We start from the raw sequence: 13,592 nt of genomic DNA, 5'->3' as shown, positions 1-13,592 counted from the left end.
AGCAAATAGGTACTGTCCCCAAATCTCACCCCAGCTCAGGTTTCTCTAGGAGAGCAAATAGACACTGTCCCCAAATTTTACCTTAACTGACTTTCGAGCTGGGCTTTTATTTGTATGTAGGAGAGCAAATTGACAATGTCCTCAAAGCTCACGGCCAACTTTACCTTTAGGCTGCCCCCTAGCCACTGCTTCATAAAGCCCCACAATTTGGGAACCCCCGGCCATAGACTTTAATGAAGCCTGGGGGTATCCGGCTCCAAGTCCCTGTGTGACATGAGTGTGGAAACCTTATTGTCTCCAAGGTCCCTGAGAATGTAAAAACACATATCAGATGCCTGAGCCATTTGCCAGTGAAAGGATTACCTCCCAGATTAGGATAAAATACACTTTTTTTTCCAATTTATAAAAGGGGTGCACTTGTCAGGGGATTAACTTGGCCTGTCTATTTGGGTTATTGCCAGATTGACAGCTGCACCCGAATCATAATATCTGGGGCATCTCTCTAGTAATCTGCTTATATTAGAGAGCATTTCAATATTACTGCTTTATTCATATATCTAATGCACAGAGAGACGCAACACTCTCCATTAAGGGCTGAGAAGCTTCTGGCACATTCCCAGGGTCTGCGTCCAAACTCTGCACTCAAATAAAGACCCTGCATTCTGCTCAGTCCCTACACCATCCCACCTCCATTATATCTCGAATGAGTTCCCGAACCTGAGACAATCTGTAGTGTGATCTGAGGACAGGACAGCAGGAATTATAGAATGAAACAGACAGACAGCTGGATAGGGAGACAATAGAACAGAGATGTTCATTGACATAAAGAGAGATAATAGCCAGATATATAAGATGATAGATATTGACCTGGACAGACAGACAGACAGATACAAAGATAGATAGATAATAGATAGAGATAGATAGACAGACAGACAGACAGACAGACAGACAGACAGATAGATACAAAGATACAAAGATAGATAGATAGATAGATAGATAGATAGATAGATAGATAATAGATGATAGATACAACGATAGATAGATAGATGATAGATAGATAGATAGATAGATAGATAGATAGATAGATAGATAGATACAAAGATAGATAGATAGATAGATACAAAGATAGATAGATAGATAGATAGATAGATAGATAGATAGATAGATAGATAGATAGATAGATAATAGATAGATAGATAGATAGATAGATTAGATAGATGATAGATAGATAGATAGATAGATAGATAGATAGATAGATACAAAGATAGATAGATAGATAGATAGATACAAAGATAGATAGATAGATAGATAGATAGATAGATAGATAGATAGATAGATAGATACAAAGATAGATAGATACAAAGATAGATAGATAGATAATAGATAGATAGATAATAGATAGATAGATGATAGATACAAAGATATATAGATAGAAAGATAGATAGATACAAAGATAGATAAATGAGAGATATATTGATGATATACAGATTATAGATAGATGACAGATAGATTATAGATTGATCTGCACCCACAGTGACATCATGAGGGGCAGGCGTGAATATATAAATGGAGGAGCCGGAAGTGTTAGGCTGCAGGCGGGGAGAGCGGAAGGAACCCGAAGACTTGTTGCGGCAGCCGATCCAAACCCGTGGGTCCGCCGATTCCTGTCCAGCCCACACATCACTAATTTGCAGCCTTACAGAGCATTTGTTCTTTATATGGGGTCAGTGACCCCCATTTTAAGGATGGAAAGATTTGGAAAAAGGTAGCAATTAATTAAAAAACTATTAAAAAAAGAAAAAATGAAGGCCTTAGAATTAACCTTTCTTTAAAATACTAAAAGTTAACTTAAAGGGGAACTATCTCAAAAATTTCAGCTTCAGCATACTAAAATAAGATTTTTTTTAAATACAATTAATTAAAAAGTCTTTCCTCTCTCAGCATCTGTTTCTCTTCATTCAGGAGTTAAGTGTCAGATGAATGATCCAATATATCTTATAGGGGGGCTCCTTTTGCCTAGAAGATGTATTAGAGCTCACTCTATTAAAATCACCAGACATCATGTCTCTCTACATGCAGGATTTGTGCAAAAGGCAGTTATTTTGTTTGTACTGGAATCAGTTATTTGAGTGAGCTCTAATACATCTGCTAGGAAAGGAGCCCCCCTATAAGATATATTAGATGTAACTGTCAATGAATATCTGACACCCAACTGCTGCATGAAGAGAGAATGAAGAGAAACAGATGCTGAGAGAGGGATAGTGAACATAAACTTGATTGTTTCAGAAACAATGCAGAATATTTAATTGATTGTATTTAGAAAGTTTCTTACTTTAGTATGAGGAAGCTTATATTAAATTTTCATTTTCACGATAGTTCCCCTTTAAAGATGAACCACCTCTTTAATTTCTAAACACTACAAATTGCATGAGTTTTGATTAGGGTTACCGGGGGAGCAGGGGGTGCAATTTTACCAGGGTCCGCACCCCCATACAAAAAATAAACTCAAACTCAACCTCTGATTCTTATAAGGCATTTAGCATATTAAAAATAATTTTTTGGGGGGTAACACAATCCCACTCTTTTAATAATTATTCTATGCATTAACTAAAAGCCTTCTTCCAGCCAACGTGCTCACCCTTTTTAGCCGATGACCTGGGTGTATATATATCCCAGGTCCCACGCTCCTGGGTTCCCACAATCTTTATACAATTTGTATAAGTTCAGAAAAGGCCGCACTCACAGGTTTCGTATCACAGATACGTAGTCATAGGTCTCTATGACTACGTATCTGTGATACGAAACGCGTCAGGATTGAGATGTTTTTCAATCTACTGAAATAAACTTGATGTTTTTTACCCAACGAGTGGACTGCGGAGTGATTGCCAACATTTATGGTTCCGCACCCCCATAGTTACGTTACTGGTTAGCCCCAATAACCGCAAATGACTTGCGCCAAGTGAATCGGACGCTAATGCTGTTACTTCGCTGCGCCTGTCTGAAATAAACGCAGGGGGGAAGCATGTGCTGAATTTGCGTCTATCATGTGTACATTTTAGGGAATGGAAATTGTGACGTCAACTAAGGGTGAAAAATGACTATTTGCGTCCAATAATTGCGTAAATTGTACCTTCCCTTGCTGTGTATTTGGGCGTCAGTATCTAAACACAAGCACAGCTGCCTCTCTGTAGAGTTTCCTCTGGGGAGGCAATTAATAGAGAATCTCTCAGACAGGTAGCTATGGTAGCCAAACATCGCATGTCATTAGCCACAGCGCCATCTGAGGCCGTAACTGCTGCTGCTGCTGCTGTGTGTTTTCCTATAGAAAAAAAAATAGGAAGCTGCCACTTATAGCAGAGAGCATTTTAAGTGCTTTAGATGAACAGAGAGATCCGGGCTGTGTCCGTAAAGTGCTCCGTAAGGCCGGCATTATATCTGTGCCCGGGGGGTGGGAACGATATAAAAAATATCAGGGAATCAAAAAGAACATCCTCCTTATCCGCTGTCTCTCTCTGTAATGCAGCTGGATTGGCCGGGAATTAATAGATTACATTGTGGATTTCAGGCACATTTAACTGGATTCGTTCTGCTGAAATCCCACTTGGACTTTCTGCTCGGCTGCCGGACACATCTGCCCCCCTCTCTCCGTATTGTCAGCGAGACCCTCATTCTGCTCCAGGCGTCTCATTACGAGGTGAGTGATTTGAATGTTGCTTTAGTTAGGTGTGCCAGGTATCCTCCCAGCATGCAAGGGTTAATATATAGATAGGGCCCTCTTCAATGGTGCGGCCCGGGGCAAAATAGACTTTCTAGGCCTATCATTTATATAAAGTGGGGCCATTTAGTTACTGTTACTACATCCTACTGATACAGTATACTGTCCCACAGTCACACTCCCTTCCCACAGGCTACTATTACCCACTGTTACTATAGGCACCATCTCTCCCTACTATACCTGCTATCCCACAGTCACACTCCCTTCCCAGAGACTATTACCCACTGTTACTATAGGCACCATCTCTCCCTACTATACCTGCTATCCCACAGTCACACTCCCTTCCCAGAGACTATTATCCACTGTTACTATAGACACCATCTCTCCCTACTATACCTGCTATCCCACAGTCACACTCCCTTCCCAGAGACTATTATCCACTGTTACTATAGGCACCATCTCTCCCTACTATACCTGCTATCCCACAGTCACACTCCCTTCCCAGAGACTATTATCCCACTGTTACTATAGGCACCATCTCTCCCTACTATACCTGCTATCCCACAGTCACACTCCCTTCCCAGAGACTATTATCCCACTGTTACTATAGGCACCATCTCTCCCTACTATACCTGCTATCCCACAGTCACACTCCCTTCCCAGAGACTATTATCCCACTGTTACTATAGGCACCATCTCTCCCTACTATACCTGCTATCCCACAGTCACACTCCCTTCCCAGAGACTATTATCCACTGTTACTATAAGCACCATCTCTCCCTACTATACCTGCTATCCCACAGTCACACTCCCTTCCTAGAGACTATTATCCACTGTTACTATAGGCACCATCTCTCCCTACTATACCTGCTATCCCACAGTCACAGTCCCTTCCCAGAGACTATTATCCACTGTTACTATAGGCACCATCTCTCCCTACTATACCTGCTATCCCACAGTCACAGCCCCTTCCCAGAGACTATTATCCACTGTTACTATAGGCACCATCTCTCCCTACTATACCTGCTATCCCACAGTCACACTCCCTTCCCAGAGACTATTATCCACTGTTACTATAGGCACCACCTCTCCCTACTATACCTGCTATCCCACAGTCACACTCACTTCCCAGAGACTATTATCCACTGTTACTATAGACACCACCTCTCCCTACTATACCTGCTATCCCACAGTCACACTCACTTCCCAGAGACTATTATCCACTGTTACTATAGGCACCATCTCTCCCTACTATACCTGCTATCCCACAGTCACACTCCCTTCTCAGAGACTATTATCCACTGTTACTATAGGCACCACCTCTCCCTACTATACCTGCTATCCCACAGTCACACTCACTTCCCAGAGACTATTATCCACTGTTACTATAGACACCATCTCTCCCTACTATACCTGCTATCCCACAGCCACACTCCCTTCCCAGAGACTATTATCCACTGTTACTATAGGCACCATCTCTTCCTACTATACCTGCTATCCCACAGTCACACACCCTTCCCAGAGACTATTGTCCCACTGTTACTATAGGCACCATCTCTCCCTACTATACCTGCTATCCCACAGTCACACTCCCTTCCCAGAGACTATTATCCACTGTTACTATAGGCACCATCTCTCCCTACTATACCTGCTATCCCACAGTCACACTCCCTTCCCAGAGACTATTATCCCACTGTTACTATAGGCACCATCTCTCCCTACTATACCTGCTATCCCACAGTCACACTCCCTTCCCAGAGACTATTATCCACTGTTACTATAGGCACCATCTCTCCCTACTATACCTGCTATCCCACAGTCACAGTCCCTTCCCAGAGACTATTATCCACTGTTACTATAGGCACCATCTCTCCCTACTATACCTACTATCCCACAGTCACACTCCATTCCCAGAGACTATTGTCCCACTGTTACTATAGGCACCATCTCTCACTACTATACCTACTATCTTACATTGCCTTCCAGAGTTTATCATCGGTTCCCTCCACCTTTGATTAGAGACCACTGACATATAGAGGCACATTTAGTTCAAATCTCAAATTCATGTGAACAATACAGAGAATCGTTGCCTTGTACCCCTGAACGGAAAGAGGGTCTCAGAAAAAAAAAAAGACCAGTGGTGTAACGTCGCTGAGCAGTCACTAAGAAGGGGTCCGTCTATTGTATTCATGCACGGGCATAACCAACAGGGGAACAGATATACAACTGCACCTGTAAACTCCCCTCCATGGGGACTAAACATGGAGTCAAGTAATTGGAAATTTGCCCTGGGTCCATGAGTTTCTAGTTCCACTTCTGTATTTAAGTGATTATCTCCTTCTACCAAACTGTCCTTAATATTATTTCTATTTTGTTGCAGAGTTTTCTCTCACTTCCTGCTGCTTCCTCCTGCCAAGTGCAACTGAAAGTTCTTCCCCCTTTTTTTTCCAGGGCAGAATCTGCAATTTCCTATTTCTTAAGCCTTAACAAGGTATTTCTGAAACTTTCCGACCTGTCAGTTGTCAATGTGTGGGTTATACACAGATACATGGTTATGTATATATATATTTATTTATAGAATACTTCAGCTCAGCACTTTCCCTTTGCTCCGGATTTGGCAATTATCTCTGCAAACAGCTCTGCGGAGTCTCAGGGGACGGGCCCCAGGCAGTGTTGCCATCATTAAGTTTTGTTTTGGGTTAATTAGCGACAGTAGGAGTAGATACCGGTATACTTGCAGCTTTTGGTTAAAGCCAGAGAATAGAACTTTTTTATAGGGGGAATGAGCAGAATTGAATATGCAAATTCCGTTTAACACTGTCCCTTCTCTCTTTTCCTTTTCCTCACTGATATATAAGTAAGCCACTTCACTTGCATATTTTTAGACTTAAGTTGGCCATACATACGGAGATCCTCTTATTTGGCAAAGTCGCCAAACAAGTGGATCTCTCCCCGATATGCCCACCTTGAGATGGGCGATATCGGGCTGATCCGATCGTGGGCCCTAGGGCCTGATGATCGGATCGCAACAAGGAGAATATGTGCGGTCAGATCGAGGACCACATCAATAAACTGAAGCGGTCTTTTATCAGACGGGATTTTTAAACCTGCCCGACCAACATCTGCCTGACTTTCAGGGAGGGCCCCATACACAGGACAATAAAATGCCAACTTAATCTGTTGGCATCTTATTTCTGCTCGTTAACCCATATAAAGGGTTGAGATTTCTTAATAGATGCTCTAAACTGCCACTAGGTGGAGAATGCACTTAAAGGGAAACTTGCGAAAATTAAAATGTAATATAAGCTTACTGAAAAAAAAAAACGTTCTAAATACCATCAATTAAAATTTCTGTACCGTTTCTGAAATAATCAAGTTAATCTTCACTATCCCTCTCTCAGCATCTGTTTCTCTTCATTCTGTCTTCATGCAGCAGTTGGGTGTCAGATATTCACTGACAGTTAGATCCAATATATCTTATAGGGAGGCTCCTTTTGCCTAGAAGATGTATTAGAGCTCACTCTATTAAAATCAACAGATATCATGTTTCTTAAGGTGGCCATACACGGGCCGATAAAAGCTGCCGACAGACCGAGTCGGCAGCTTATTGGCCCGTGTATGGGGGCCCCCGACGGGCTTCCCCGATCGAGATCTGGCCGAAAGTCGGCCAGATCTCGATCGGATGGGGTTAAAAATCCCGTCGGATCGCGGCCGCATCTGTTCGTTGATGCGGTCCCGCGATCCGACCGCCCGTTTGCGAACGTGAAGGATCCGATCGTTGGGCCCTAGGGCCCACGATCGGATCAGCCCGATATTGCCCACCTCAAGGTGGGCATATCGGAGGGAGATCTGCTCGTTTGGCGACATCGCCAAACGAGCGGATCTATCCGTGTATGGCCACCTTTATACAGCGCTGCGAAATATGCTGGCGCTATATAAATACATGTTAATAATTGTAGTCAGGCTCTAGATAAGCTACAATAAATTGGAATGGATAGCCTCCATAGATACGGATAGAATGTACATACAGCTGGCCATCCGTGGACATTGAATAGATAAATGTTAGCCTATTGGCCTGTGTTACCTGCCTGACATCATCCCAGACAATAACTGGCCAAAAACCAGCCATTTATACACTCTATAGGTCATGTAAGAACAGGAGCCCCTCTATTGACTAGGGCTGCAAGAAGGAACATTAATCTAAGGGTAGTGGAAGGGTTTAGCTGCTACAAACTAGGGATGCACCTAATCCGGGATTCGGTTCGGGATTCGGCCTTTTTCAGCAGGATTCCTTCGAATCCTTCTGCCACGCCGAACCAAATTTGTATATGCAAATTAGGAGTGGGGAAGGAAATCGACTTTTTGTCAGAAAACAAGGAAGTAAATAAATGTTTTCCCCTTCCCACCCCTAATTTACATATGCAAATTAGGATTACGATTTGGCTCAGTATTCAGACGAATCTTTCATGAAGGATTAAAAATAGTGGAAAAAGTAGTGGAAATAGTGAATTTGTGCATCCCTACTACAAACTACCAACCCCAATAATTTCTATGGCAATAACCAGGACCAGGGGAAGTGAGGCTCGTAGGGGGAACATGCCACTAAGCTGTTATATCCCTTAGGGTCAGGGCACGCGCTCAGATTCAGGGAGATTAGTCGCCCGGCGACAAATTTCCTCTTCTTTGGGGCGACTAATCTCCCCGAAAATGCCTCCCCTGCCTTCCCGCCGGCTAAAATGTAAATTCGTTTTCCGAAGTCGTCTGACGAGGAATCTTCAGGCGACTTCGGAAAACGAATAGCTCCAAGTGCTATCCCGGTAATTTACATTTTAGCCGGTGGGAAGGCAGTTCAAGGACATTAGTCGCCCCGAAGAAGAGGAGGTTTGTCGCCGGGCCGACTAATCTCCCCGAATCTGCCTGTGTGCCCTGACCCTTGAATTAAAGCAGCAGGTAACATAAGTCTGGTAAACGATCGTGTGCCTCGGTAACAAATACCTTCATATTTACATCCCCTGTGTGTTCTACAACGTGTTCAGCTAATGTGCCCTGGCAGCATCTGTTATAGTGTGTCTCATCTCAATTAAAGGCACAGACACACACTCGCACACAGACAGCTTGGTGTATGGGGGGAGGGGAGCCGGCAGATGGGGGCACGACAGCAAAATTTGCATTTTAAAGTTATTTGTAATTGTAATCACTATTGAGTGCACTGAATGTGGATTTTGATATTCTCTGCACTGCCGATTGCGACTCCTGGAACAATAGAGCAGAAGCCAGCTGATAGACAGACCTGCTACATTTATTTTTAGATCCCCTTTAATTCTTGCTGAAAGCCCCTAGTAGTGAATAATTTCTTTCCAGCCTGCTCCTGTCCTACTTTAGCATCCCCCCCCCAGACACTTAGACCACCGTACCCCCACAGCTTGTCCTACTTGTGAGCCTCAACCTGCCACTGGCTCAGCAGTGCCCCCCCCTCTCTCTATGTCACAGTAGTTCTCCGACACTGGAAAATTCAAATCAGAATCAAATTCTCTCTGCAGATTTGAATACCAAAGCTCTTGCTGGGAGTCTACGCAAAAAGAGAAATCAGCTGAGGGTCGGAGAGGAGAGACAACCCCAAGACATCAGGCTTCCGGCAGGTAAGAAAGAACCACCAGCTCAGGGCTCATTGGGTTTCTACAACGCTGAGTTAGGCTGAGATTGCCAAAATCACAATAAACTAGAATCCCGGTCTGTATATACAGTGCCTTGGGACTTAACAACTGGGAGTAAATATTGAGGAAGCAGACTCTGTGAATGTTGGGTCATTTATACAGTTCCGGTTTCTGCCAGTTATAGTTCTGCAACAGCCGGAGCTTGAATATTCGCAATTTATGCAAGTTTTCCCCAAAGGCATGTTTGTTGCATTCTTCTTTAACTTTGGAGTCCTGTTCTATAGTAAATGCATGGAAAATATATTGTAACCAGGGCTTGCCGCTTTAAATTCAAGTTGTGAGCCCTGAATTTCTTTCCTGTATTACAGTGTATTCTCCAAGGGCTTGTACCATTTAACTCTGCTGCAATGGATGAAATGGATGCTCCACAGATGAAGAAGGAGGTAGAGAGCTTGAAGTACCAGCTGGCTTACAAGAGAGAGATGTGTTCCAAATCTATACCCGAGTGAGTACTGACACTATGGGGCAGATTTATTAAGGGCCGAATTGAAAATTCTAATTCTAATTTTCTTTAATGGTGAAAACTATCAAATTCAAATTGTGAATTATCCAAACTTGATGTGAGTTTTGACATTTATCATACTCTGGCCCTTTAAGAATTCAAATTCAACCATTTGTCACCTAAAACCTGCTGAGATCATGTATAAGTCAATGGGAGAGGTCCAGTGACCATCTTTATGCGGTTAGTAGCCTTCCTGACAGACAAGTTTGTTTCACAGAAAAAACTCGAATCGAGTTTAGTCGAGTTTAGTCTAATCGAAATTGATTTGAGTTTTCGGGTCGGGACTATTTACTATTTAAATATCATTTTTTTTTTAAAATAAATAACCCCCCCCCCCATTCTGGGAAGGGAGTGTGGCTGTGGGATAGCAGGTATAGTAGGGAGAGATGGTGCCTATAGTAACAGTGGATAATAGTCTCTGGGAAGGGAGTGTGACTGTGGGATAGCAGGTATAGTAGGGAGAGATGGTGCCTATAGTAACAGTGGATAATAGTCTCTGGAAGGGAGTGTGACTGTGGGATAGCAGGTATAGTAGGGAGAGATGGTGCCTATAGTAACAGTGGGATTATAGTCTCTGGGAAGGGAGTGTGACTGTGGGATAGCAGGTATAGTAGGGAGAGATGGTGCCTATAGTAACAGTGGGATAATAGTCTCTGGGAAGGGAGTGTGACTGTGGGATAGCAGGTATAGTAGGGAGAGATGGTGCCTATAGTAACAGTGGGATTATAGTCTCTGGGAAGGGAGTGTGACTGTGGGATAGCAGGTATAGTAGGGAGAGATGGTGCCTATAGTAACAGTGGGATTATAGCCTGTGGGAAGGGAGTGTGACTGTGGGATAGCAGGTATAGTAGGGAGAGATGGTGTCTATAGTAACAGTGGATAATAGTCTCTGGGAAGGGAGTGTGACTGTGGGATAGCAGGTATAGTAGGGAGAGATGGTGCCTATAGTAACAGTGGGATAATAGTCTCTGGGAAGGGAGTGTGACTGTGGGATAGCAGGTATAGTAGGGAGAGATGGTGTCTATAGTAACAGTGGGATAATAGTCTCTGGAAGGGAGTGTGGCTGTGGGATAGCAGGTATAGTAGGGAGAGATGGTGCCTATAGTAACAGTGGGATAATAGTCTCTGGAAGGAGTGTGACTGTGGGATAGCAGGTATAGTAGGGAGAGATGGTGGTCTATAGTAACAGTGGGATAATAGTCTCTGGGAAGGGAGTGTGACTGTGGGATAGCAGGTATAGTAGGGAGAGATGGTGCCTATAGTAACAGTGGGATTATAGTCTCTGGAAGGGAGTGTGACTGTGGGATAGCAGGTATAGTAGGAGAGATGGTGCCTATAGTAACAGTGGATAATAGTCTCTGGGAAGGGAGTGTGACTGTGAGATAGCAGGTATAGTAGGGAGAGATGGTGCCTATAGTAACAGTGGGATAATAGTCTCTGGGAAGGGAGTGTGACTGTGGGATAGCAGGTATAGTAAGGAGAGATGGTGCCTATAGTAACAGTGGGATTATAGTCTCTGGGAAGGGAGTGTGACTGTGGGATAGCAGGTATAGTAGGGAGAGATGGTGTCTATAGTAACAGTGGATAATAGTCTCTGGGAAGGGAGTGTGACTGTGGGATATCAGGTATAGTAGGGAGAGATGATGCCTATAGTAACAGTGGATAATAGTCTCTGGGAAGGGAGTGTGACTGTGGGATAGCAGGTATAGTAGGGAGAGATGGTGCCTATAGTAACAGTGGGTAATAGTAGCCTGTGGGAAGGGAGTGTGACTGTGGGATAGCAGGTATAGTAGGGAGAGATGGTGTCTATAGTAACAGTGGATAATAGTCTCTGGGAAGGGAGTGTGACTGTGGGATAGCAGGTATAGTAGGGAGAGATGGTGCCTATAGTAACAGTGGGGTAATAGCTCTGGGAAGGGAGTGTGACTGTGGGATAGCAGGTATAGTAGGGAGAGATGGTGCCTATAGTAACAGTGGGATTATAGTCTCTGGGAAGGGAGTGTGACTGTGGGATAGCAGGTATAGTAGGGAGAGATGGTGCCTATAGTAACAGTGGATAATAGTCTCTGGGAAGGGAGTGTGACTGTGAGATAGCAGGTATAGTAGGGAGAGATGGTGCCTATAGTAACAGTGGGATAATAGTCTCTGGGAAGGGAGTGTGACTGTGGGATAGCAGGTATAGTAAGGAGAGATGGTGCCTATAGTAACAGTGGGATTATAGTCTCTGGGAAGGGAGTGTGACTGTGGGATAGCAGGTATAGTAGGGAGAGATGATGCCTATAGTAACAGTGGATAATAGTCTCTGGGAAGGGAGTGTGACTGTGGGATAGCAGGTATAGTAGGGAGAGGTGGTGCCTATAGTAACAGTGGGTAATAGTAGCCTGTGGGAAGGGAGTGTGACTGTGGGATAGCAGGTATAGTAGGGAGAGATGGTGTCTATAGTAACAGTGGATAATAGTCTCTGGGAAGGGAGTGTGACTGTGGGATAGCAGGTATAGTAGGGAGAGATGGTGCCTATAGTAACAGTGGGGTAATAGCTCTGGGAAGGGAGTGCGAGTGAAACTGAAATCTATTACATTAATGACATCAGATTTGAATGCTATCACTTTACCAGAACCATTTCCTTCGTTCACAAACGATGCAATTTTGTCAGTTGTGCCAAGATTTGCATATGCAAATTACAGTCTGGATTTGACTCCACATTAGACCAGCCCTTTGCATTTCAAACATTGTGTATTCAGTTAAATGCAGCTGAGATTTGGTGCATCCCCTGTAGGGTTTGGTAGTATAAGTCGTAGGGACAAAAGGTTCACCCATTGTGACATCAATGCTATGCTGCAAGTTCAAATACAGAGTCTTGTTTTTCCGACAGGCTGCTAAAGTGGATTGAGGAAGGCGTACCCAACGACCCTTTCCTAAATCCGGAGCTGATGAAGAATAACCCTTGGGTGGAAAGAGGAAAATGCAGCATACTGTGAAGCGCTCGCTCCCGACCCTCGTCCCGGCAGTATCCATTAGCCACGTACTCTGAATGTACTATAATCTATACAATATTAGGATATAGATAGGAAGCTGCTCAGAGAGATTATCAGAGCTATTTAACAAAATGTATTAAATAATAGAGGTGTAGGGAGGGGGTGGGGCTGGAATCATTTGGATTTGGGATTTTTCTTTGCAAGGTCAGTGGATTAATGTGGCCCTAAATCTCTAATATTTAATCTCTAGCTTGATCGTTATATTAGATGGTGTCAGAATCCATTTGGGCAGGGGGGGGGGGATATTGGCATGTATTCAGTTGTCACGTTTGTATGACAGCAATAAACCAGACAGGGGCTTTGGCGGAACATTGATCCGTACTATGCAGAAAATAATTCCCAGCCTGCTGTGGGTAAATGCAAAGCCCACTCACACTACTTACCGGCCTATGCACTAGAGGGTTACTACAAATAGTCAATTACCCTATTTTTTTTAGCCCTAGTCTAATGCTACCCCCTCATAATGTACGTTAAAGGCTTTACAGCACTAACCTGGATAAATAGAGTCTATCTAGAAAGTTATTCAGGCTCATTTTCTCTCAGTTTGGGTATGGGCAGCTGGAGGAACTGCTCGCAACTGTCATCTGTTGCGGAGAAAAAGCACTGCCCCTAAATGCCCACCCAAC

General features: G+C 43.7%; 1 protein-coding gene across 2 annotated transcripts; it reads left to right on the top strand.

Moving 5' to 3' along the window:
* The first annotated feature begins 3,428 nt into the window (after nt 1–3,428).
* gng13.L (guanine nucleotide binding protein (G protein), gamma 13 L homeolog) lies at nt 3,429–13,178 on the top strand. Of its 2 annotated transcripts, XM_018236611.2 has the most exons (5): nt 3,429–3,694; nt 6,096–6,206; nt 9,256–9,354; nt 9,738–9,874; nt 12,804–13,178. In XM_018236611.2, the coding sequence occupies exons 4-5, from the start codon at nt 9,777–9,779 to the stop codon at nt 12,907–12,909; spliced, it is 204 nt and encodes a 67-aa protein (XP_018092100.1). In that variant the 5' UTR covers nt 3,429–3,694; nt 6,096–6,206; nt 9,256–9,354; nt 9,738–9,776; the 3' UTR covers nt 12,910–13,178. The 2 variants fall into 2 exon arrangements, with proteins under 2 accessions (XP_018092100.1, XP_018092099.1); XM_018236610.2 differs by lacking the exons at nt 9,738–9,874; nt 12,804–13,178 and having other exon boundaries at nt 9,256–9,338.
* The last annotated feature ends 414 nt before the right edge of the window (nt 13,179–13,592 follow it).

The sequence above is a fragment of the Xenopus laevis genome, chromosome 9_10L (assembly GCF_017654675.1).
Source record: "Xenopus laevis strain J_2021 chromosome 9_10L, Xenopus_laevis_v10.1, whole genome shotgun sequence".
Lineage (NCBI taxonomy): Eukaryota > Metazoa > Chordata > Amphibia > Anura > Pipidae > Xenopus > Xenopus laevis.
This window is presented reverse-complemented; position numbering and strand designations above follow the sequence as displayed.

What these genes read in the sequence shown, in the direction of transcription:
- gng13.L (XM_018236610.2), top strand. Translation starts at nt 3,518, where the DNA reads ATGCAGCTGGATTGGCCGGGAATTAATAGATTACATTGTGGATTTCAG. An exon ending in TCCAGGCGTCTCATTACGAG is followed by an intron (nt 3,695 to 6,095) that starts GTGAGTGATTTG and finishes ATTTTGTTGCAG; the next exon opens with AGTTTTCTCTCACTTCCTGC.